Source organism: Berghia stephanieae, chromosome 3 (assembly GCF_034508935.2).
Source record: "Berghia stephanieae isolate SIO BIC M18660-M18661 chromosome 3, UCSD_Bste_1.3, whole genome shotgun sequence".
Taxonomy (NCBI): Eukaryota; Metazoa; Mollusca; class Gastropoda; order Nudibranchia; family Aeolidiidae; genus Berghia; species Berghia stephanieae.
In genome coordinates, this window is record NC_088362.1 from 3,252,056 (window position 1) to 3,277,962 (window position 25,907).

Genomic DNA, 25,907 nt, shown 5'->3' on the forward strand with positions numbered 1-25,907 from the left:
CGTAACCTGAGGGATCTCCTTGTCAGAAGCGCCTGGAACCCATACCTAGGGATGGACCTAAAGCCAGATCGTGTATGCGACCCCGATGCAAGACTTGTGGGCACCTGTGGGAGTATGACAGAGTCAGCTTTCCAGACAAGATTTGGGACATCAGGCGGCCGTTTACTTGCACTGACCGTAATCTAGTCTATGCGATTACGTGCTCCCTGTGTGGGATTGCTTACGTTGGTGAGACCGGAAAGAGGCTGGGTGACAGATTCGTGCAGCACTTGCGTGACATATCGAACTGTGCAGACACAGCAGTGGCCAGACACTTCAATCTGCCAGACCACTGCGATGTACAGTGTGTGCGTGTGTGTGTGCTCAGTTTTTGCCATTCGGACACTTCCGCCCGTCGACGTAGGGAAACTCACCTGATCAAGTTGTTGGGAACGCGGACTCAACACCAGGATTGACCACCACTAGATGTCAACGTCACCCATATTCATCACCACTGCTGCTCTCACTTCTGCCACCACAGCTACTGCTGCTGCTACTACTACTACTTCTACTACTTCTCTACTACTCTACTACTACTACTACTACTACTCTACTACTACTACTACTACTACTACTACTACTACTACTACTACTACTACTACTACTACTACTACTACTACTACTACTACTACTACTACTACTACTACTACTACTACTACTACTACTACTACTACTACTACTACTACTACTAATACATACTCTACTACTACTACTACTACTATACTACTCTACTATCTACTACCACTACTACTACTACCACTACTACTACTACTGTTCATACTACTAAAGTACACTCTACCTACCTACCTATCTATCATCTATCTATCTATCTATCTATCTAGCTAGCTAGCTAGCTATCTATCTACTGATTATCCACTGATTCATAGTCATCTACCTTCCTAGCTCTCTCTCATTGTGTCCAATCATCCACTTTTTCATCCATTAATATACATATAGACCCAGCTATCACTCGGCTGTTTACTCGCCCTCTCTCACCTCCCCTCCACCCTTTCTCTCTCTCTCTTCTCTCTCTCTCCTCTCTTCTCTCTCTCTTCTCTTCTCTCTCTCTCTTCTCCTCCCTCTCTCTTTCTCTCTCTTTCTTCTTCCCCCCCTCCTCTTCTCCTCTCCCCTCTCTCTCTCCTGATTCCCCCTCTCTACCGGTCCGCCTCAAACCAACCCCCCCCCCCCCCCCCCCCGCCCCTTTTTTTTATTTTTTTATTTTTTTTTATTTTTTTTAAATTTTTATTTTATTTTTTTTTTCTTTTATTAATTTCTCTCTCTCTCTTCTCTCTCTCTCTCTCTCTCTCTCTCTCTCTCTCTCTCTCTCTCTCCTCTCTCTCTCTCTCTCTCTCTCCTCTCTCTCTCCTTCTCTCCCCTCTTTTCTGACCATCTACCTATCTATCTGCCTATCCATCTATCTATTTATTGGTGTATTCCACTTTCCTCTCGCATCGTTCCTTCGCGAAGTTTCGACCTTCGCTCATCCAACAAACCCCCCCCCCCCCCACCTCCGCCGTGACCCTTTCACCTCGCCCCCTCCCCCCCCCCCCCCCCCCCCTACTGTTCCACTACAGCGTTCTACTACTATTACTACTACTACTACTACTACTACTACTACTACTACTACTACTACTACTACTACTACTACTACTACAACTACTACTACTACTACTATACTACTACTACTACTACTACTACTACTACTACTACTACATACTACTACCAATATTTTTTATCTTCCATTATAGTCTGGAAAGTTCTGTTCCCTGACGCTGACCTTTGCTTATCAATTAGATCACCCCCCTGGGGCACCCTATCCTCTACCCACGCCACGCTAACATTTCATTCATACTGCAACCACCATTGAGTACAGATGATACAAGTTATTTTTCATTATATTTTATTTGTTTTCCACGTTTATTTGTGTATTGTTGTGCTGACGAAAGGTTTGTACCCGAAACGTCCATTGTCTGTTTTGTTCCCTTACGAAGCCTTTCCATTTTCACTCTTATGATTTGCCTGAAAACGATTGACCTTCCTAAAGCTCCTCGTGCTGTGTATAGCATTTCTTTCAATTTGTAATACAAATTGTATTTTCATGAGTCTTGAGTTGATTTGTTCAATGTGTCAATATAGAGTTTTAAAAAACTCTAGAACAAACCATGATAGAGTTGTTAATGTTAACACTTTCCTAATACTTAACACTAACCTCAGCTACGAAGATAGACCTCCCTAGCCTCATGTACAGAAGACTAACATGCATGGTTTAGATTACCAGATTGCCTCACATTCATTTAACAATGAACAAGGACAAAAGAACAAGAGGCCACTGTTATAAACTTGCCAAACAAAATTGCAGTTTAAACTTCCGAAAAAATTTCTTTAGTCAGCGAATTGTTGAGACATGGAATAGCCTGTCTGAAAAAAGTTATAGCGCCAAGCATAAACAGCTTTAGAAGCCAAATTGACAGTTTCCTGCAGGATCTAAAATACAGCACCGATTTCCCATTGAAGCCAGCCTTTCGACCTCCACGAGTTGGTGGAGACCGATCCGCAGACCTCAACGGGCCACCGGCCCTCTATGATGAACTCATACTTATACGGCCAGGTACTCATTTTACACCGGAGTACGGTGAGTGAATGTGAGTAAAGAGCCTTTTCCAAGGACTCAACTATGCACTGAGTGGGATTCGAAGCCAGGACCTTCCGATCCGAAAGTGGGTGTCATACTTCTAGACCACATAGCCGCACTTCCCATATCAGGATAACTGTAGAGGATTACAACAAGAAATGAAGTGAGTAGAAAAGTGCCAGAAGACAATAGAGAATAAAAATTTCGCAGCAGCGATGGGGGTTTGAACCTGCGACCTTACTGGTACGACAACTCCGCCTGGTCAGGTAGAGCATGACTCCCGTATGAGCTATCCAGTAGAGGATTGCTGCCTGTTTAACACTATCAGAAAGATGTATTATCTTGTCCTGATTTTATTTGGACATCGTGAAAATTTGTTGGAAAGGGTTTTGCTTTAGACAACAGTTACTTTGACTTTTGTTCCTTATAAATATAAAGGGTTTTAACTCTTTTCTTTTTAATCTCGAACTGGACTTCCAATTGATTACTTGTTGATAGTTACTATGCGGCTATGTGGTCTAGTAGTATGACACTCTCTTTCGGATTGGAAGGTCCTGGGTTCGAGTGCATAGTTGAGTCCTTGGAAAAGGCTCTTTACTCACATTCTCTCTCTGTACTCGGATGTAAAATGAGTACCTGGCAGATAGCAGCGGTGTCTTTGTCCAAAAAATTGTAATATCGCCTAACAGGCGCATGTCTCGTCCTACATGTTAAATGCTACTGTTGACCAGGGACCCCTTGTAAAGCGCTTTAAGCACGTTAGTGGATATTGCGCTATAATCATTAATTTTATTTAGAAATAAAAAAGGCTTCAGTACCGTGAAGAAAAGATTGTTTCTTGATGCAATCAATCATGACATGGAATGTAATCTCATCAAAATTGTTTGATAAATATAGAATATTTGGAAAATGTATGTGATTTTTAAAAAATATATTCCTTTTTCTTTTTATTTTCAGATCAAACTAAATGAGAATGGCTTTGATGTCTAAGAAAGGATTGCTCCGACACTTCCTTTTGATCATTTTTAGTTTGTCCATTATTTCATTTCTATCCCTGGGTCTGTATGCAATAACATATCATTCAACTGTGAATGATGCCAATTTGGTGAGAGAGAGAAAACAGCTGACCGAGGCCCTTCCCTTAATACAAAAGCAGACAGCTGAAATCTTAAGAAAAAATATACAAATCAAAGGCAGTTCTGATATGAACAGAAACGCAGAATTAAATTTATTTGATAAACAACTGCTGTTAAAGAAAAATAATTTCACAACAATTCCATTCAAAAATTCAACGCTGAATTTCAACGTTCATATTTTTTACTATCCTTGGTATAAAAACCAACAAATTGATGGTAAATACACCCATTGGAACCATGAAGTGATACCAGATTGGCATAAGCCTGAATCTTCACGAAAGCGCCAGTATGTACCTCCTGATGACATAGGCGCCAACTTCTATCCAAAGCTGGGGCCTTACAGCTCTCATGATCCAAAAGTCATTCACACTCACATGCAGCAGATGAGGTCCATGGGAACAGGTTAGCATATTCTTTGACTCCTCCTCTCTTTCTACTTCTTCTTCTTCTTCTTCTTCTTCTTCTTCTTCTTCTTCTTCTTCTTCTTCTTCTTCTTCTTCTTCTTCTTCTTCTTCTTCTTCTTCTTCTTCCTTCTTCTTCTTCTTCTCCCTTCTTCTTCTTCTTCTTCTTCTTCTTCTTCTTCTTCTTCTTCTTCTTCTTCTTCTTCTTCTTCTTCTTCTTCTTCTTCTTCTTCTTCTTCTTCTTCTTCTTCTTCTTCTTCTTCTTCTACCCAAAAGTTAGAACAAATGAATTTCCACAATTGTACATTTCCAGTGAAGTTCATTGTGGATAGTGTTAATATTTTTATTGCAGAACTGTTCTGCTTTGTTTGTTTTTTTGTTGTAAAAAGTTGTTGTTTTTTTCATTGATTATCATCTGTAATTTTCTGGACATTCACAACTACACATTTTGTGTTATACGTTATTGCAAGTGGTAAAGCATAATATTTTAAGGGCTGAAGAACATGTAAACCAATCGATCATGATATCACTAAAGGGAATGAGATTGAATGAGGGAAGAGTAGCGTCCCTTGATTGGACGTCACCGGCGGAGAAGTTGTTGGAGAGAAAACGTCAATATCATTTTGCACATGCATCTCTCATCCTCGCTTCCGGTGAAAGCGGCATGAGACACGTCACCGAAAGCGAGGATGAGAGAGACGCATGCGCAAAACCATGTTGACGTTCTCTCTGTAAGGTGACGTCCAATCAAGGGACGCTACTCTTCCACTAATCTCATTCCCTATTCATTTTTTTGGCAACAATCTTATCATCCAAGTTACATTTATAGCAACTTTTCTACGAGTTACTTTAGATAAAAACCTAGACAAATCAGACAGAAGAAAACAAGAAAAAAAATTAATTTAAGAAACACTCAGATCTCAAACCTAATGTTTACTGGTAAAGCATGCTGCTACTATTATACCACAGAATTTACCCATTTGTTGGTAGTACTTAATGCGTATATTCTTCGATTACAACCCCTGCCTTCTGTTCCTATCTTATACACAAACAGTGGAAAAATTAAGTATATACAGTATATATATATATATATTATATATATATATATATATAATATTTCTCTGAGAGTTAACTGACGAAATACTGAAAGCATATATATATATATTATATATATATCTGTGCAACAGGTTTTTGTTCGTTTTTTTACATAATTTTTTAAAAAATTCTAATTATATAATTCAATCTAAGCTTGACAATCATACTGTTCTTGGTTTGAACGGACATGCAGAGTAGGAGCAAATCTGAAACGGTGTGTATGACACAGTGTCAGACACAGCAGAAAGAAAAACACAACCTGCCTCAATTGGTAATCGAACCCGAGACCTCCTGATAGTGGTCAGACAAGCCACCAGTTCACAACAGATGTTACCCGACAGTTGGGGCAATTTTTAGCATATATTCTTGAATATAGTATGCATTTCTTCTGTGGTATCTTACACACCTCATCACAAATGGTTAACATGAAAGGACGAAGGGAACGATATTGGAGTATGTTCAATTTTTATTATTGAAAATACGAAAAAAGTGGCAAATTATGGAACAGCCCCAGGTGTAGGGGCATGATGCCATTAAATGTCAAAAGTTTGAGAACTAAAAAGATCTTCCAATCATGATAATTCACTGCCAATTGGATTCAGTACTCTGATGTCACGCCACCCGGCAACAGCGGCCATCTTGGTTCTAAACAAAGAAAATCATTACTTTATATTCTTCAAGCTGGCTAGAACTTTTAATATGCCTTGTGATCAGAATGTGTAAAAGTCAAAACATGATCAAATTTATGGGTTTTTTTTCCTCTGGATACGCTTTTATGCTCACCGGAGAAATATTTCATACGGGCGTCCGCCATTGTTCCGATAGTTTAGAGCCAGTGTTACTAAGTTACCATGCGTCATTAGGAAGGAAGTGACGTTATGACTGTTGAAGAGTATTCTGTTTTACTCATTCGCATCAGTAACACACTTTATAGTCACCTGGAACAACTACAAAAGACGTCTAACTTCTACGTCATGGCACAAGACCGAAGGGCTAGAGCTCAGGTGGTCGCTGGTTTGGATAAGTAAGTAAGTAAGTTTTACTCATTTTCTTTCTATTTTTTTAAATTCAGGAGTTGTATGCGTGTCGTGGTATCCCCCAAAGTATGTCAAGGTTACAGAGACGAAGGTCGATGACTTAATGATGGACATCTTTGACATCGCTGCTAAATACGGTTTAAAGGTTTGATATTTATTAAAAACATGTCGCAAATTCTCCTCCTCCTCCTCCTCCTCCTCTTCCTCCTCCTCCTTCTTCTTCTTCTTCTTCTTCTTCTTTCTCTCTTTCTTCTTCTTTCTTCTTCTTCTTTCTTCTTCTTCTTCTTCTTCTTCTTCTTCTTCTTCTTCTTCTTCTTCTTCTTCTTCTTCTTCTTCTTCTTCTTCTTCTTCTTCTTCTTCTTCTTCTTCTTCTTCTTCTTCTTCTTCTTCTTCTTCTTCTTCTTCTTCTTCTTCTTTCTTTTCTTCTTCTTCTCTTCTTCTTCTTCTTCTTTCTTCTTCTTCTTCTTTCTTCTTCTTCTTCTTTTCTTCTTCTTTCTTCTTCTTCTTCTTTTCTTCTTCTTCTTCTTCTTCTTCTTCTTCTTTTCTTCTCTCTTCTTCTTCTTCTTCTTCTTCTTCTTCTTCTTCTTCTTCTTCTTTCTTCTTCTTCTTCTTCTTCTTCTTCTTCTTCTTCTTCTTCTTCTTCTTCTTCTTCTTCTTCTTCTTCTTCTTCTTCTTCTTCATCAGACAACTAATTTTTGAGTTCTGCTAGGAAAGTAAAATGATAAAATGTATACTTCCATGAATTCTCTGAGAGCTAAATGACGAATACTGAAAGCAATTATCCCAAAAATGAAGATGAAGAATTATGATCAGATAATATTGCTTGTGTGTGTGTGTGCACCTGTGCATGTAAATGCACATATTTCTGTTATTTCTCACTAAAAGAATTTTAGATAACACCAGAACATTAAAATTAGCTTATGGATTATAAATAAATTGTATTTTATGAGTTTAATGAAATAAAGAATTTCGTCTATATTCTCTTTACATTTATTAATTAGCTGACATTTTAACTTTTGTCATTTAAAAAACTCATTGACAGGTAACATTCCACATAGAACCCTATGACAACCGCAGTGGAAAAACTCTAAAAGAAGTCTCTCAATTCATCATTGATAAGTACGGAAACCATTCTGCGTTCTACCGAACCAAAGTTGGAGGTAGACATCTACCAGTTTATTACATCTACGATTCATACCAAATACCCGCAGTGTCATGGGCAGAGGCACTGAAACCCAACGGTGTGCATAGTGTAAGAAACACGGCTTACGATGCTGTTTTCTTGGGATTGTTAGTAGAACACAGTCATTTCAATCACCTGTCTGCGTCGGGTTTTGACGGATTTTACACGTATTTTGCTGCAAATGGTTTCACCTACGGATCCTCTTGGATTCATTGGGAGTACATAGCAAGTGAATCGAAGAAGAGGAAGTTGATTTTCGTACCTAGTATTGGACCAGGTTATCTCGATACAAGGGTACGTCCATGGAATAACAAAAATTCTCGTCTTCGTTTAAATGGAAAGTATTATCGAAAGTCTTTCTATAATGCTTTGTCCATTAAGCCACATTTCTTGTCGGTTACATCTTATAACGAATGGCATGAAGGAACACAAGTGGAGCCTGCGATTCCAAAACGTAACCAGGGTTTCAAGTACATGGACTATCTACCAAATCCACCGGAATTTTATCTCAACCTTACCAGGCAGTTTGTTAACGAGTATACAAGAAATATGTCAAGAACATTTCACATTCATGATGATGCTTTTTAAGATTTGTGCCAACCAGCCATTTGTAGAGATTACTTACTTATCTGAACCAGCGACCTCCTGAGCTCTAGCCCTTCGGTCTTGTGCCATGACGTAAAAGTTAGACGTCTTTTGTAGTTGTTCCAGGTGACTATAAAGTGTGTTACTGATGCTTGGATTTGGTTGTATAGATTAAATCAGTGTTTATACAGAATGTTACTTGGGCAAAGTGAGACCAGAGCCCTTGTATTGTATAAGTATTAGTTTTGGAAGTTGATTTTTTTTTCACTTGTAAACCTTCTCTGTTATGTTCTGTCATATTTTTATGTTTTGATTATCGTGTTTTGTAAGCATTTGGGTGTATTCCTCTTGTTGTGGGTTTGGTCTTTTGTGGTGAGGCCACTGTTGCCTGTCTTCTATCCCCCCCCCCCCCCCTATATTTCTTCTGGATGAGGTTCCTGACCTCCCTACTTACTGTGTCTTCTATCCCCCTATATATGTTTTCCAACTTGTCTTTGAATGAGATTACTTGGTTTTGTCCTGGCCCTGGCCAGATACCCTGGCTGGGATGGAAACAGTCAAATATATAGTTAGTTAGTCCCACAACTATAACTACATTCGACTGTTTCCCTCCCAGCCAAGGCCCCCGGTCAGAGTCAGGACAAAACTAAGTAATCTCATTCCAAGACAAAGACAGAAAGCAATTGGAAAACATGAATAGGGGTATAGAAGACACAGCAAGTACCTCCCTGCCCACTATGGGAGGTCAGGAACCCCACCCAGTTAGACCGTCTAGGTACCTAATCAGTGTATCAAACCTGTAGACCATATATTTAAGTCATGCAGTGCATCAGAATATTTAGCTCTTGTTTGTTTTTTATTTAATCAATATACACTGCATCCCTTTTCTACTTTGGGTGGTTCTTAAGCTGTGATGTCAATACTCGGGTTTCATTGGAAAAAAATTCTGGGTGACGAGCAATTATGTACTACCACATCATCATCATCATCACTACCACCACTATAGTACAACTTTTTCCACCATATTATTTCAACCACCAACACATATCTACTATAACTACCAACACATCTTCATCATCTTTACCACCACTACGTTACCATCATTCTTACAACCACCATTACATCATCATCATCATCATCATCATCATTACTACCGCCACAAGTACCTCTTCGACCACGCCATCATCATCATCACTAACACCACAACCAAATCCACAAAATCATTATCATCATAACTACCACAACCACCACCACTACCTCATCACCATAGTCATCGTCATCACCACTACTACAACAACCCCTACATCGTCATCACTGTCGCCACCACATCATTATCGTCAATACCACCACAATGTCATTATCACAACTACCATTACTGCAACCACCACCACCGCTACTTCATCAATCATCACCACTCATCATCATCATCATTGCCTTTTTCACCCTGGGTCAGGGTATAGGCCACAGACAAACAGTTTCCATCCTTCTCTATCCTGAGCCAACTTTTTTATCTCATTCCAGGTCTTACCACTTCTCTGTATATCAGCTTCTTTAATTCTTCTCCATGTTCCTCGTGGCCTTCCCTTGATCTTCTGCCCTGAGGGTTCCAGTCCAATACTTTCTTTGTTATAGTTGAGTCATTCTTTCTAAGCGTGTGTCCAATCCACCTCCATCGTCTTCTTCCTATATCCTCTCCCACTGGTTTCTGCTGTGTTCTTTTCCATACTTCTTCATTTTTTATTCTATCCATCCATTTTATTCTGAGTAGCTTACGCATGCACCTGTTTACGAAAATCTGTACCCTCCTTATACATGCCTGTGATGCGTTCCAAGTTTCACATCCATACAGTAGGACAGACTTCACGTTTGAGTTGAAAAGTCTTAGCTTTAGTTGAAGGGAGATATCTTTAGTTCTCCAAACTCTGTTCAAAGATGTGAATGCAGCCTGTGCCTTTCCTATTCGTGCTTTCACCTCTGCTTCCGTGCCTCCATCCTTGTCAATTATACTTCCGAGATAGCAGAAAGTGTCTATATCTTCGAGTTCCTGATCTTTTACTTTGATCTGCTCCCTTTGGCGCGTACCTATCCTCAAGACCTTTGACTTTGCAGGGTGAATTCTTAGACCAATTGATTCCGAGAGGCTGTTTATAATTGTGGTTTTTGCTTGCATCTGGTCCTGGGTGTGGGACAAAAGAGCCAGATCATCTGCAAAATCCAGATCATCCAACTGTGTCCAGGGGGTCCACTGTATCCCATTTCTTCTCCCTTTGGAGGTTTCCTTCATTAGCCAATCAATGGCAAGGATGAACAGGAATGGAGAGAGCAAGCATCCCTGCTTGACACCAGTCTTAATTTCAAAGCTGTCAGTAAGCTGATCTTCATGTATAACCCTGCAACTTGATCCTTCATACATTTCCTTAATGAGGTTTACTATCTTTTCAGGGAGTCCATAATGTGCCAGAATTTTCCACAATGTTGCTCTGTCAATACTGTCGAAAGCCTTCTCGTAATCCAGAAAGTTGACAATAAGAGGAGAGTTTCATTCTATAGACTGTTCCACTATGACTCGCAGAGAGGCAATCTGGTCGGTGGTTGAACGGTTTTTCCGAAAACCTGCCTGTTCGTCCCGCAGTTTAGCATCTGTTGCATTCTTAATTCTCTCTAAAATAATACGGTTGAAAACCTTTCCTGGGATAGAAAGAAGAGTGATGCCTCGGTAATTATTACAATTACTGAGGTCCCCTTTCTTTGGAAGCTTGATAAGATGTCCTTCCTTCCAATCCTTTGGGAATATCCCGTCATTCCAGATTCTCTCAAATAGTGGGTGCAGGGCCTCAGCATTTATTTCCGCATCAACTTTTAGAGCCTCCGGTGGAATCTGGTCTGGTCCAGCAGCTTTCCCCCTTTTCATCTTGTTAATGGCACCCACAATCTCTGCTATCGATGGTGGATCACAGCTAATTGGTAGCTCATTCCTTGCAGGCAAAATTTCTGGCTGGTTGTCTGGTGGTGGTCTGTTCAGAAGGCAGTTGAAATGTTCCCTCCATCGTTCAGATTGAGCCTCTTTTCCAAAAATAGTTTTCCCATCTTTGTCTTTGACTGGTACCTCTGGTTTCCCATATTTTCCAGCAAGTGTCTTGGTAGTTTGATAAAGGATCCTCATGTGTCCTCCAGTCGCTGCTTGCTTCTCGCTTTCTCTGCAAGTCTGTTCATGAATGCTTCCTTGTCTTTCTTCACAGATCTTTTGACTTCCTTAGCTATGGCTCGATACTGCTCTTGTGCATCCAGTCTTGAAGCCCTTGTTCGGCTTGCATTCACTTGTTCCTTCCTTGTTCTCCTCTTTTCAATAAGGTCCAAGGGGTTGGACTTATCCATTCTTTATGTTCCGATTTCTTTACCCCCAATACCTCGTGGCAAGTGTTATGTAGACTTCCTTGATCTTTGCCCAATGTGACTCTACATCTATGTCCTCCTCGAGCTCAGTAAGATGGTTGGAATCTATTACTCAATCTGTAGTTTGAATTCCTCATTCTTTTCCCCATCAAGTGCATTCACCTCGAATTTTCTTTTGTATGTGATCTGGCCCCGTGTTTTCTGAGTCGGAGCTTAAGCTTTGCCAATAGCAGTGGTGGTCTGATCCAACATCTGCCCCTCTCCGTACTGTCACATCTTCCAATGAACGTCCTGAATCTACGAGAGATACAAAAATGATCAATCTGATTCTCTGTCATACCATCTGGTGAGACCCAAGTTGCTTTGTGGATCCTCTTATGGGGGAACACTGATCCTCCAATCACCAAACTGTTGAATGCACAGAAATTTGCAAATCTCTCACCATTATCATTCATTTCTCCCATGCCATGACGTCCCATGATACCTTCATAGCCTACGTTATCCTGTCCCACTTTTGCATTAGCATCTCCCATCAATATGTTGATGTCTTTCCTTGGCAACTTGTCAATGACTTGTTGTAGCAGACCATAAAATGTATCTTTGTCCTCATCTGTTGCATCATTTGTTGGGGCATAGATCTGTACAATGTTCATGCTGATCTTCTTACTCCGTGTTGTAAAGGACGCCATGATGATCCTTTCTCCGCATTGTTCCCATCCTCTCAGTGACTTCTGGGCAAACTTGCTTAGAATTATTCCTACTCCCTGTGTATGAATCCCGTCCCCTCTCCCTGAATATAAAATCTTCTCCCCAGACTTGAGGTGTTCTGTCCGGATTGTATCCAGTGGGTTTCGCTTACTCCAAGTATATGCAGCCTGTATTTTCTCATTCGTCACAACTTGAGAGCTTTTTCTGCTTCATACATGGTGCGAACGTTCCACGACGCAATTCGAAGCTGCTTGTTTGGCGAAGACGTCATCGGGTCAGCAGAGTCCTTTCGGCTTTGTCTGTTGTCCTTCATAAATTCTGTAATTCCAGAAACTCTTCGGTCGCCCAAGCTAAAAAAAGGATTTGGTTTGTCTGTCTGTGTTTCTGTAACGGTTTGAGTTTAACGGAAAGGGGTGTTAACCCTTTGCCAACCCCCAACCTGGAGGACCAGGTGACTCAAAGATGGGGGAATCACACACCATTAGTCGCCTTTTACGACACGCTGGCTTGGCGTTGGGCTATTCTTGACCCTCTCAGTTGAGGGACCCCGGACACCACACGGGGAAATCATCACCACTACATACATCATAATCATCATCATAACCACTTCCGGTGCTCCCCCCCCCCCTTTTTTTTTTTTTTTTTTTTTTTTGGGATCTGAGATGGTATTTGATATTGTTTTTTTATATTGTATGGTCCTCACTATATAGGATTTTCTATGCAGAAATTCCTGTCTCGACTTTGAAATTCCTGGAGATAAAGATAAAGGAAGTAAATCTGACTCATGAATGAACAACACACAACAAACAACGTTTCGGCCCTTGGCCTTTATCAAGTAAACACAGAATACAATCTAGACTATAAATAATATGTATTCTGTGTTTTTAGTTTTTTGAAAAAGATAAGTGCCATTAAAAAAAAAAAAAAAAAAAAATAGTTTGGGGTTTTATATATGGATTATCCACAAAATGTCTCAAAGGCTTTTCGGGGGGCCCCGGGTTTCAACAGCAACTTTTAAAACAGGGGAGGCGAAAATATTTGGGACGAGTTTTTTTGGCCCAAACTTTTTTAATGTTTTTTTTGTTGGTGTGTTGGTGTTTTTTTGTTGCTGTTGTTGTACAACAAACTCTTCAACAGTCTTTAACGTCATTTTCCTTCCTAATGCCCGCTTTGGGAATTATTTTAAACCTGGTTTTAAACTAACGGAAAATGGGGACGCTTTTTAAATTGTATGGTCCCTCCCCAAATTAGGATTTTCTTTGCAGAATTTTTTTCTTAAACTTTTTAAAATTTCCTTGGGATAAAGAAAAAGGAAAGTAAATCTGACCCCCATGAATGAACAACACACAACAAAAAAACTTTTGGGCCCCTTGGGCCTTTATCAAAAAAAAACCCCAAAGAATAAAAATCTGGGACTATAAAAAATATTTTGTTTCGGGGTTTTTATTTAAAAAAGGCCCAAAAAGGGTTTCGAAAAACGTCGTTTTTTGTTTTTTCTTTGAAAAATTAGGGTAAAGTTTACTCCCTTTACTTTTTTAAAATTTTATTGCTCTTTTAAGCACCTTATTTTTTTATTTTGGGGGAAAACATTAACCTCTTGGATTTTAAAAAAAAAAAAATTTTTTTTTTTTTTGAAAAAAAATTTAAAATTTGGGTTCTTTTTTAATTTTTTGGAACAGGGTTGTTTTTTTTAAACTAAAAACTCAAAGTCAAGTTTATGAAGCCCCGTTTATCTTTTAAAAATTTTGATATTTTCAAAAACAGTTTTTAAAACATCTGTTTTTTTTAATTTTTTAATCAGGGTTTTAAGTTTAAAGATTTTAAAAAAAATTTTTAAAAACTGGTGCTCAATTTCCGTTTTTTTTATTTTTCCTTTTGTTTTGACATTTTCCCCAGAGCCTTGCCCTTCAAATATCGGTCGATTAAAATTAAATGGGGTTTTTAGTTTTGAAAAGAAAAGTCCCCAATTTAAAAAAAAAAAAAAAAAAAAAACTAGATTGAGTTTAAATAGTGCTTACCCCAAAAATTGGGGCTCAAAGCGCTTAAAAAAGGGGCCCCTGGTAACAGCAACTTTTTAAAATGTAGGCTTTAAAATAGGAAAGGACGAGTTTTTGGGCCAAAACATTTTTTATTTTTTTTTGGGTGTTTGTGGGGTTTTGTGTTTGTTTGTTGCTGTTGTTTTTAAAAAACTCTTAAACAGTGAAAGTATTTCCCTTCCAAAGGGCCGCAGGGGAATTTATTAACACTGGTCAAAACTAAGGGAAACCCAATGGCGGCCCCCGTTTTGAAAAAAAACCCCGGGACCCTTAAAAGCGAAATCCAGGGGAAAAAAAAACAAAAATTTTTGATATGTTTTGACTTTTCCAAAATTTTTGATCCCAACCCCATAGGGAAAGTTGTGCCGCATAAAGAATAAAAGTAATGTTTTTCTTTGTTTAGAACCCAAAGAAGCCCCCGGGTTGCCGGCTGCGGGGACATCGACTATTAAAACCCCAATTTGAATCGATGAAAAATTTCCACGGGCCCCCAGGGCCCGGTTTTTCCCCATTATGTTCCGGGCCATTTTAAAAAAAGGGAAATATGTAGGGGTTTTACGGCGCTTGCGAAACATTAAAGTATATCAGCGCTTGGGGAAAATTTTTTAAAAGTATTCAGCGTTTGGGCAAACCCTTTAAAATTTTCCTACCCAGCGCTTGCGACCCGTTAAAGTCATATCAGCGCTTGCGAAAATTAAAGTCATTCAGCGCTTGCGACCCTTAAAATTCATACCCAGCGCTTGCGACACTTTAAAGTCTATTAAAGGGTTTTGGAAAATTAAAGTATATGGCTTTGGGGCACTTTAAAGTCTTTAACAGCGCGTGCGACACTTTTAAAGAAATATCAGCGCGTGGCCCGGGAACCCCAAAAAAGTCTTTATCAGCTTTTTGCGACACTTTAAAGTCATATCAGCGTTCCCACACTTACGTCATATAAGCGCTTCCCCCCCTTAAAGTTATCAGCGCTTGCGCCCCTTTAAAAGTTTTATCAGCGCGGCCCCGACACATTAAATTCCTTAATGAGGTTTACTATCTTTTCAGGGAGTCCATAATGTGCCAGAATTTTCCACAATGTTGCTCTGTCAATACTGTCGAAAGCCTTCTCGTAATCCAGAAAGTTGACAATAAGAGGAGAGTTTCATTCTATAGACTGTTCCACTATGACTCGCAGAGAGGCAATCTGGTCGGTGGTTGAACGGTTTTTCCGAAAACCTGCCTGTTCGTCCCGCAGTTTAGCATCTGTTGCATTCTTAATTCTCTCTAAAATAATACGGTTGAAAACCTTTCCTGGGATAGAAAGAAGAGTGATGCCTCGGTAATTATTACAATTACTGAGGTCCCCTTTCTTTGGAAGCTTGATAAGATGTCCTTCCTTCCAATCCTTTGGGAATATCCCGTCATTCCAGATTCTCTCAAATAGTGGGTGCAGGGCCTCAGCATTTATTTCCGCATCAACTTTTAGAGCCTCCGGTGGAATCTGGTCTGGTCCAGCAGCTTTCCCCCTTTTCATCTTGTTAATGGCACCCACAATCTCTGCTATCGATGGTGGATCACAGCTAATTGGTAGCTCATTCCTTGCAGGCAAAATTTCTGGCTGGTTGTCTGGTGGTGGTCTGTTCAGAAGGCAGTTGAAATGTTCCCTCCATCGTTCAGATTGAGCCTCTTTTCCAAAAATAGTTTTCCCATCTTTGTCTTTGACTGGTACCTCTGGTTTCCCATATTTTCCAGCAAGTGTCTTGGTAGTTTGATAAAGGATCCTCATGTGTCCTCCAGTCGCTGCTGCTTCTGCTTTCTCTGCAAGTCTGTTCATGAATGCTTCCTTGTCTTTCTTCACAGATCTTTTGACTTCCTTAGCTATGGCTCGATACTGCTCTTGTGCATCCAGTCTTGAAGCCCTTGTTCGGCTTGCATTCACTTGTTCCTTCCTTGTTCTCCTCTTTTCAATAAGGTCCAAGGTGGTTGGACTTATCCATTCTTTATGTTCCGATTTCTTTACCCCCAATACCTCGTGGCAAGTTGTTATGTAGACTTCCTTGATCTTTGCCCAATGTGACTCTACATCTATGTCCTCCTCGAGCTCAGTAAGAGGTTGGAATCTATTACTCAACTGTAGTTTGAATTCCTCATTCTTTTCCCCATCAAGTGCATTCACCTCGAATTTTCTTCTTGTATGTGATCTGGCCCCGTGTTTTCTGAGTCGGAGCTTAAGCTTTGCCAATAGCAGGTGGTGGTCTGATCCAACATCTGCCCCTCTCCGTACTGTCACATCTTCCAATGAACGTCTGAATCTACGAGAGATACAAAAATGATCAATCTGATTCTCTGTCATACCATCTGGTGAGACCCAAGTTGCTTTGTGGATCCTCTTATGGGGGAACACTGATCCTCCAATCACCAAACTGTTGAATGCACAGAAATTTGCAAATCTCTCACCATTATCATTCATTTCTCCATGCCATGACGTCCCATGATACCTTCATAGCCTACGTTATCCTGTCCCACTTTTGCATTAGCATCTCCCATCAATATGTTGATGTCTTTCCTTGGCAACTTGTCAATGACTTGTTGTAGCAGACCATAAAATGTATCTTTGTCCTCATCTGTTGCATCATTTGTTGGGGCATAGATCTGTACAATGTTCATGCTGATCTTCTTACTCCGTGTTGTAAAGGACGCCATGATGATCCTTTCTCCGCATTGTTCCCATCCTCTCAGTGACTTCTGGGCAAACTTGCTTAGAATTATTCCTACTCCCTGTGTATGAATCCCGTCCCCTCTCCCTGAATATAAAATCTTCTCCCCAGACTTGAGGTGTTTCTGTCCGGATTGTATCCAGTGGGTTTCGCTTACTCCAAGTATATGCAGCCTGTATTTTCTCATCTCAGTCACAACTTGAGAGCTTTTTCCTGCTTCATACATGGTGCGAACGTTCCACGACGCAATTCGAAGCTGCTTGTTTGGCGAAGACGTCATCGGGTCAGCAGAGTCCTTTCGGCTTTGTCTGTTGTCCTTCATAAATTCTGTAATTCCAGAAACTCTTCGGTCGCCCAAGCTAAAAAAAGGATTTGGTTTGTCTGTCTGTGTTTCTGTAACGGTTTGAGTTTAACGGAAAGGGGTGTTAACCCTTTGCCAACCCCAACCTGGAGGACCAGGTGACTCAAAGATGGGGGAATCACACACCATTAGTCGCCTTTTACGACACGCTGGCTTGGCGTTGGGCTATTCTTGACCCTCTCAGTTGAGGGACCCCGGACACCACACGGGGAAATCATCACCACTACATACATCATAATCATCATCATAACCACTTCCGGTGCTACACCACATCTTTTTACATTTTAAAACACTTTTTGGTTTATTACTCAATTTGAAAGGGAAAAAAATGGGATCTGAGATGGTATTTGATATTGTTTTTTTATATTGTATGGTCCTCACTATATAGGATTGTCTATGCAGAAATTCCTGTCTCGACTTTGAAATTCCTGGAGATAAAGATAAAGGAAGTAAATCTGACTCATGAATGAACAACACACAACAAACAACGTTTCGGCCCTTGGGCTTTATCAAGTAAACACAGAATACAATCTAGACTATAAATATATATGTATTCTGTGTTTACTTGAAAAAGGCCAAGGGTCGAAACGTCGTTTGTTTTTTCGTTGTTCATTCATGAGTCAGATTTACTCCCTTTATCTTTATCTCCATTTTATTGACTCATTTAAGCACCTCTATTTATTAGTTTGACATTCATCCTAGTGGTCTCTGAAATTTTTGTGAGACAAATTTAAAGTTGGCGTCTCTGTTTAATGTTTGAACACGACTGTTTTTATTTAACTCTAAATCAAAGCTCAAGTTTATGAAGCGCCAGTTTTTCATTAAAATTTGATATTTCGAAACAGTTTTTGAACATCTGTTTTTTTTAATGTTTTAATCATGGTTAAGATTTGATGATTATATAAATAAAATAACTGGTGCCTCCAACTTTCCGTATTTTTACTTTCCATGTTCTTGACATTTTGCCCAGAAGACTTGTCCTTCAAATATCGGTCGATTAAAATTGACTCGGGTTTTAGTTTTTGACAAGATAAGTGCCATTTAAAAAAAAAAAAAAAAAAAAAAAGATTGAGCTTTATATAGTGATTATCCACTAAATGTGCTCAAAGCGCTTTACAAGGGGTCCCTGGTCAACAGCAACATTTAACATGTAGGACGTCAATATTTGGAAGACGAGTTTTCTGGCCAACATTTTTTAATGTTTTATTTGTGTGTGTGTGTGTGTATTTGTTGTTGCTGTTGTTGTACAACAATACTCTTCAACAGTCGTAACGTCACTTCCTTCCTTATGACGCATGGGAACTTAGTAACACTGGCTCTAAACTATCGGAACAATGGCGGACGCCGTATGAAATATTTACCCGGCGAGCATAAAAGCGTATCCAGAGGAAAAAAAAACATAAATTTGATCATGTTTTGACTTTTACACATTCTGATCACAAAACATATGAAAAGTTGTAGCCAGCATGAAGAATAAAAAGTAATGATTTTCTTTGTTTAGAACCAAGATGGCCGCCGTTGCCGGGCTGCGTGACATCAGACTATTGAAACCAATTATGAATCGATGAAGAATCCACAGACCCAGCGCCATTTTCAAAAAGCAATATGTACGGGTTTTACGGCGCTTGCGACACGTTAAAGTCATATCAGCGCTTGCGACACTTTAAAGTCATATCAGCGCTTGCGACACGTTAAAGTCATATCAGCGCTTGCGACACGTTAAAGTCATATCAGCGCTTGCGACACGTTAAAGTCATATCAGCGCTTGCGACACATTAAGTCATATCAGCGCTTGCGACACATTAAAGTCATATCAGCGCGTGCGACACATTAAAGTCATATCAGCGTGTGCGACACATTAAAGTCATATCAGCGTGTGCGACACATTAAAGTCATATCAGCGCGTGCGACACATTAAAGTCATATCAGCGCTTGCTACACATTAAAGTCATATCAGCGCGTGCGACACATTAAAGTCATATCAGCGCTTGCGACACATTAAAGTCATATCAGCGCTTGCGACACGACACATTAAAGTCATATCAGCGCTTGAGACACATTAAAGTTTTGTTTTTGTTTTTAAGGGTTTTACGGCGCTTGCAACACATTAAGGTCATATAAGCGCCAGTAAAAAGGAAGAAAATGGGATAGTAAAAAGTTCTAGAATTACAATTAAAGCACAAAAGAAAAGGTGAGACAAAGGGGAATTGGTTCAAATAGGAAACAGATGTAGATTCCAAGAGCACACTATCAAAGTACTAAGTTTGAGATCACCTAAAAGTCTCATCCAGACACAAGCACAGGCCCGAACTAAGAGGAACACACTCAAATGCTTACAAATTATATAATATAATATGTAAACTAAAGATAATACAATGCATAACAGAGATGATTTACAAGGAAAAAAATATCATCTCCCAAAACAACAACTATGCACTTGACTGTTTCCCTCCCAGCCAGGACTCCGACCAGGGCCAGGAAAAAAAAAAAAGTAATCTCATTCCAAGACAAAGACAGAAAGCATGTTGGAAAATAGATATATGGGGATAGAAGACACAGTATGTACCTCCCTGTCCGCTATGGGAGGTCAGGATCCCCACCCAGACACATTAAAGTCATATCAGCGCCAGTAAAAAGGAATACAATGGAATAGTAAAATAAAAGAGTTCTCTAGAATTACAATTAAAAAACACACAAAAGTAAAACAAAGGGGAATTGGTTCAAATGTAGATTTCAAGAGCATAACATCAATGTACTTAGTTTGAGATCACCTAAAAGTCTCAACCAGACACCAACACAGGATCACACTAGGAGGAATGCAATCAGATGCAACAAGATATTTTTTTTAAAAATATAACTATCAGCAGATAACAGAGAGGTGATTTACAAGGAAAAAATGTCCCCACCCAAAACTAACACTATAGGGAATGAGATTAGCGGAAGAGTGGCGTCCCTTGATTGGACATCACCCATAGTCTGTGACGTCACCGGCGGAAAAGTTATTAGAGAGAGAACGTCATGTTGGTTGTGCGCATGCGTCTCTCGTCCTCGCTTCCGTTGAAAGCGGCTTGAGACACTTCAAAACCAAATTGACGTTCTCTCTGTAAGGTGACGTCCAATCAAGGGACGCTACTCTTCCGCTAATCTCATTCCCTATGCACTTGGCTATTTCTCCCTACGCCAAAAACCCGTGCAAGGGCCAGGACAATACAAAGTACAGTGTAATGCCATTCCGAGACAAAGACAGAAAGCAACTCAGAAAACATGTAGGGGGGGTAGAAGACGCAGCTAGTGACCTCCTGCTAACCGTGGGAGGTCAAAATACCCCACTCAATAACACTGAGAAGGATAACACATATAAGTGATAGAAGACACAGCAAGTGACTCCAACCGTGGCCTTCGTAAAGTTATGGCCCGACACTGACCAAAAACATGACGTCAAAATGCCAGTCTTTTGCCACAAAAGAAAACAAATCGTGAGTTGTATTCAATAGTTCAACCAATGAAATAACTTGTTTCCATGAGCACTACTAACAACTCACTAGGCGGTGCAAAAAGCAAATAATGACGTCAATCTGCCAGTCCTTTTGGATTTCAGTGTCAGGCTATAACATAACGATGATTACGCTCCAACCCACCATGAGAGATGTAGGGGGACAGAGGACAACAAAAGTGACCACTCCACCCACCAAGGGAGGTAAGAAGACTCCTCCCAGAAACCTGAAGTTTTGATTTTACGGAGCTTGCGACACATTTAAGTCATTTCAGCGTCAGGAACAAGGAAAAAAATGGTTTGTTTTTAAGGTTTTTACGGCGCTTGCAACACATTTAGGTTATATCAGCGCCAGTAAAAAGGAAGAGAATGGGATAGTAAAAAGTTCTAGAATTACAATTAAAGCACCCAAGAAAAAGTAAGACATAGGGGAACTGGGAACAAATAGGGATCAGATGTAGATTCCAAGAGCATACCACCAATGTACTTAGTCTGAGATCACCTATAAGTCTCATCCGGACACAAGCACAAAATCCAACAAAGAAGAATACACTCAAATGCTTGCATTATACATTTAAAATTAACAAAATAACACATAACAGAGAGATGATTTACAAGGAAAAAAATATCATCTCCCAAAACAATAACTGTGCATTTGACTGTTTGCCTCTCAGCCAAGCACTACGGCCAGGGCTAGGGCAAAACCAAGTAATCCCATTCCAGGACAAAGACAGAAAGCAAATTGGAAAACAGATATAGGGGGATAGAAGACACAGTAAGTTCCTCCCTGTCTACAATGAGAGAAACGTAAATTTCTACTTACCACAAATTGAATTTTATGATGAAGAAAAAACAACCAAATATTTGTCCAAAAAAAGTATTTACTTTGATGCAACTTTCACCATAATAGCAAATAGGCAAAATGATTAACTGTGTTCAACACAATATCATGGCAATATTATCAAAAGTGGATCCCCAACAATATAGGTAAGTATATCATTGCATAGCAGATGACACTTTATGCACCGATTTATCAATGTGATCGAAATGAGATGTTTTGTTTTTACTGCGATTTGCCAGGGACCAGTAAAAAGGAAGAAAATGGGGTTGTCAAAAAAATTCTCAATAGACAATCAAAAGAACCAGACTAAAAGTGACACAATGGAGACTGGTTCAAATAAGAAGTAGATTCCAAGCGCAAATAATAAATGTGCTAAGTTTAATTGTTTTTTGTGGGTTTTACGGCACTTGCAACACATTAAGGTCATATCAGTGCCAGTAAAAAGGAAGAAAATGGGATAGTAAAAAGTTTAGAATTAATATTAAAGCATCCAAGAATAAGGCAGACAAAGGAGAATTGGTTCAAATAGGCAACAGATGTAGATTCCAAGAGCACACTATCAGTGTACTTAGTTTGAGATCACCTAAAAGTCTCATCCAGACACAAGCACAGATCCCACTAAGTGGAATACACTCAAATGTTTACAAATCATATGTTAAAAATGAAAAGAGTAACAGTACATAACAGAGAGATGAATTACAAGGAAGAAATATCATCTCCCAAAACTATAACTATACATTCGACTGTTTCCCTCTCAGCCAAGGACTCCGACCAAGGTCAGGACAAAACCAAGCAATCTCATTCCAAGACAAAGTCAGAAAGCATGTTGGAAATAAGATACAGGGGAATAGAAGACACAGCAAGTACCTCCCTGCCCGCTATGGGAGGTAGGAACCCCACCCAGTATGCTAAGTTTAAATATAAATTTTAAGTCCAATCCAGACACGAGCACGTAAAAAGGAATAGTATAAAAGTACTAGAATTACAATTAAAGGATTAAAGAAAAAATAAGACAAAGGGGAATTGTACAAATAAAGAATTGGTGTAGATTCCAAGAGCATACCATCATTGTGCATAGTTTGAGATCACCTAAAAGTCTCATCCAGACACGAGCACAGGATGCCACTAAGAGGAATACACTCAAATGCTTACATTATAAATTCAAAACAACAAGTATAATACATAACAGAGAGATGATTTACAAGGGAAAAAATATCTCCCAATACAATAACTATACATTTTGACTGTTTCCTTCCCAGCCAGGGCCAGGTCAAAACCAAGTAATCTCATTCCAAGACAAAGACAGAAGGCAAATTGGAAAACAGCTTTAGAAGGATAGAAGACACAATAAGTGCCTCCCTGCCCGCTGTGGGAGGTCAGGAACCCCACCCAGACATCAAAAGTAAGAACAAATTTTATGAAAGCAATTTTGTATAAGAGAATGGTAATGTTCTATATTTCAAATTTCAAATCTCAACATTAATACAGTAACAAGTTAAACTAATAAATAGAGGTACCTAAATGAGTCAATAAAATGGAGATAAAGATAAAGGGAGTAAATCTGACTCATGAACGAACAACACAAAACATACACTTTTGTGTTGTTCGTTCCTGAGTCAGATTTACTCCCTTTATCTTTATCTCCATAACAAGTTAAACCCAACCAACAAATCATAAGATAGTTCTTAACTACCGAAAAAGTAACAGAAAATATTTTAATAACATTGGAATAACATGGCAACTGTTGTTTAAGACAATAGCCTTCTGGAATGCAAATCAATAAATAATTAAATAAATAAATACGTTACACACTTGTACCATCAAGAGATGAAGTGAGGAGGAAAGTGCCAGAAGACAATAAAGAATAAAAAATTTTCGCGGCGAGCGATCCCCTCTTACGCTCTCACCGGCCAGGCGGAGTTGTCGTACCAGTAAGGTCGCGGGTTCAAACCCCCATCACCGCCGCGAAAATTTTTCATTCTCTATTGTCTTCTGGCACTTCCTACACACTTCCATCTCTTGTTGTTACCAACATAAGTGCCTGCTCCATTCACTTATATGAATTAAACATTTGTACCAGATAATATACTGATTTGAGAAACAAAAACAATTTGATATTTTGGAAAATTAGTTAATATTTAAATATAAAGGGACTTGTCCCGGGTGAGAAGTATGGCATAAATAAACCACACGCATACACACACACACACACACACACACACACACACACACACAAGACAAACACAACACAACACATGAAGTAGTAATATCGCAACATTGTAGGATCATAAATGGATTAAAAATTTGAGTTGAATTTATTATAATTTAATGTAATGACAGAATGTAAGAAATGTTTTTTGTTGTTTTTTTTTTTTTTTTGTTTTTTTTTTGTTTGTTGTTTTTTTTTTGTCGGGGGGGGGGGAGAGTTTGTTTAGTTTTTTCGCGAGTCTTTTTGCTCGTTTGTTTGTTTTTAAGTGTTTTACAGCGATTGCGACACGATTAGGTCATTTAAGCTAGAGTTTGTTTTTGTTTTTAAGTGTTTTACGGCGCTTGCGACACATTTAGGGCATTTCAGCGCCAGTAAAAAGGAAGAAAATGAGATAGAGTCACTCTACTCATAACCGTCACCTTGGTCATACTGACACTTATGCGAGATGTGAGGCGGTTTGACAGGGGATGTCGGTAAGGGGCATACCGATCGGTCGGTTCATAAGAAGCGTATAAAAATTTTAATTAAAAGATAATGAACTTGACGTCTATAGATACATATTTTTTGCTACCTATCTAGATCCAGCTAGCCCACATCAATGGGATTCAACAGTCGTGACGTCACTTCCCTCGTAATGACGCATAGTAACTTGTAACTGGTTTTAAACTATCGGAACAATGGCGGACGCCATATGAAATACATCTCCGACGAGCAAAAATGTGTACCCAGACTAGAAAAAACATTATAAATATGATTGTTTTGACTTTTATGCATTCTGATCACATGACATGTGAAAAAGTACTAGCCAGCATGAAGAATAAAAAGTACCGATTTTCTTTGTTTAGGACCACTATGGCCGCCGTTCCTGGCCGACGTGACATCAGACTATTGAATCCAATTGTCATGTGACTGTGATGCGACCTGAGCATTGAAGACGCATCATAGTTACTAGTCGGTGAAAGCTACACTTCTATCTATATCGGTCCTAATGTTAAGTGGAAATTTTATTCAGTCGGAATCCACTGCCGTACTCGAAGGATTAATAAATAAATAAATATAATAAATAAATAAATAATTCCCTTTATTCATCACATAGGAGAAATTTGTCTTTAGGGTCTACTCCAAGGCGTCAACGGCAGTGTAGCGCCGCATACTGAGCTAGGGCGAGGTGACTCGGGTATTCGAACACGGTACGAAGCAAAGACCTTAGCGCTGAGTCCCGTTGCCCCGTTTAAAAAAAATAATAATTTGTAAACAAAGTAGCCCCCAGCTACTTTCGATTAATTTGCCAGTACCCAGCAACTGGTACGACAAGGCCAGGAAACACCAAGGATCCAGACACCGAATTATTTCTCTGGGAAAACGTCCCGTGCCTTCCCGAGAAGAAGGCCGAGGAAGCAGAAGATAAGAAGATGGCGCAGCAGAAGAAAAAGGCAGGAAAAGGAGAGATGATTTACAAGGGAAAAAATGTCATCTCCCAAAACAATAACTATACATTTGACTGTTTCCCTCCCAGCTAGGACTCTGGCCAGGGCCAGGACAAAACCCCGTCAAAGTACTTAGTTTGAGATCACCTAAAAGCCTCATCCAGACACAAGCACAGGTCCCAACTAAGAGGAATACACTCAAATATTTATCAATCATATATCATAATATGTAAACTAAACATAATACAATGCATAACAGAGAGATGATGTACAAGGAAAAAGAATATCATCTCCCAAAACTAAAATATACATTTGACCGTTTCCCTCCCAGTCAAGGACTCCGGCCAGGGCGAGGACAAAACTAAATAATCCCATTCCAAGACAAAGACAGAAAGCAACTCGGAAAACAGATACAAGGGGTTAGAAGACACAGCGTGATCTCCTGCCCACCATGGTCAAAGATCCCACCCAGTTAAGCGACAGTAAAAAGGAAGAAGATGGAAGAGTTGTGTTTTTTAATATTCTAGATTTACAATTAAAAGCTCTTGAGAAAGTGTAAGGCCATAGGGTTTGGATCAAATAAGATGCAGAAGTAGATTCCAAGACCACACTATCAATGTGCTTAGTTTGAGATCACC

The 25,907-nt window shown here is 39.5% G+C and overlaps 1 protein-coding gene across 2 annotated transcripts in view; it reads left to right on the plus strand.

The window, feature by feature from the left end:
• Positions 1–9,319, plus strand: part of LOC144967030 (glycoprotein endo-alpha-1,2-mannosidase-like) — a 12,635-nt gene extending 3,316 nt beyond the window's left edge. For both annotated transcript variants that reach the window (XM_078903781.1, XM_078903780.1), the window contains exons 2-4: positions 3,629–4,209; positions 6,376–6,485; positions 7,383–9,319. In XM_078903781.1, the coding sequence (XP_078759907.1) occupies positions 3,639–4,209; positions 6,376–6,485; positions 7,383–8,111 (1,410 nt within the window). In that variant the 5' untranslated portion in view covers positions 3,629–3,638 and the 3' untranslated portion in view covers positions 8,112–9,319. The remainder of the gene's footprint in view (positions 1–3,628; positions 4,210–6,375; positions 6,486–7,382) is intronic.
• The last annotated feature ends 16,588 nt before the right edge of the window (positions 9,320–25,907 follow it).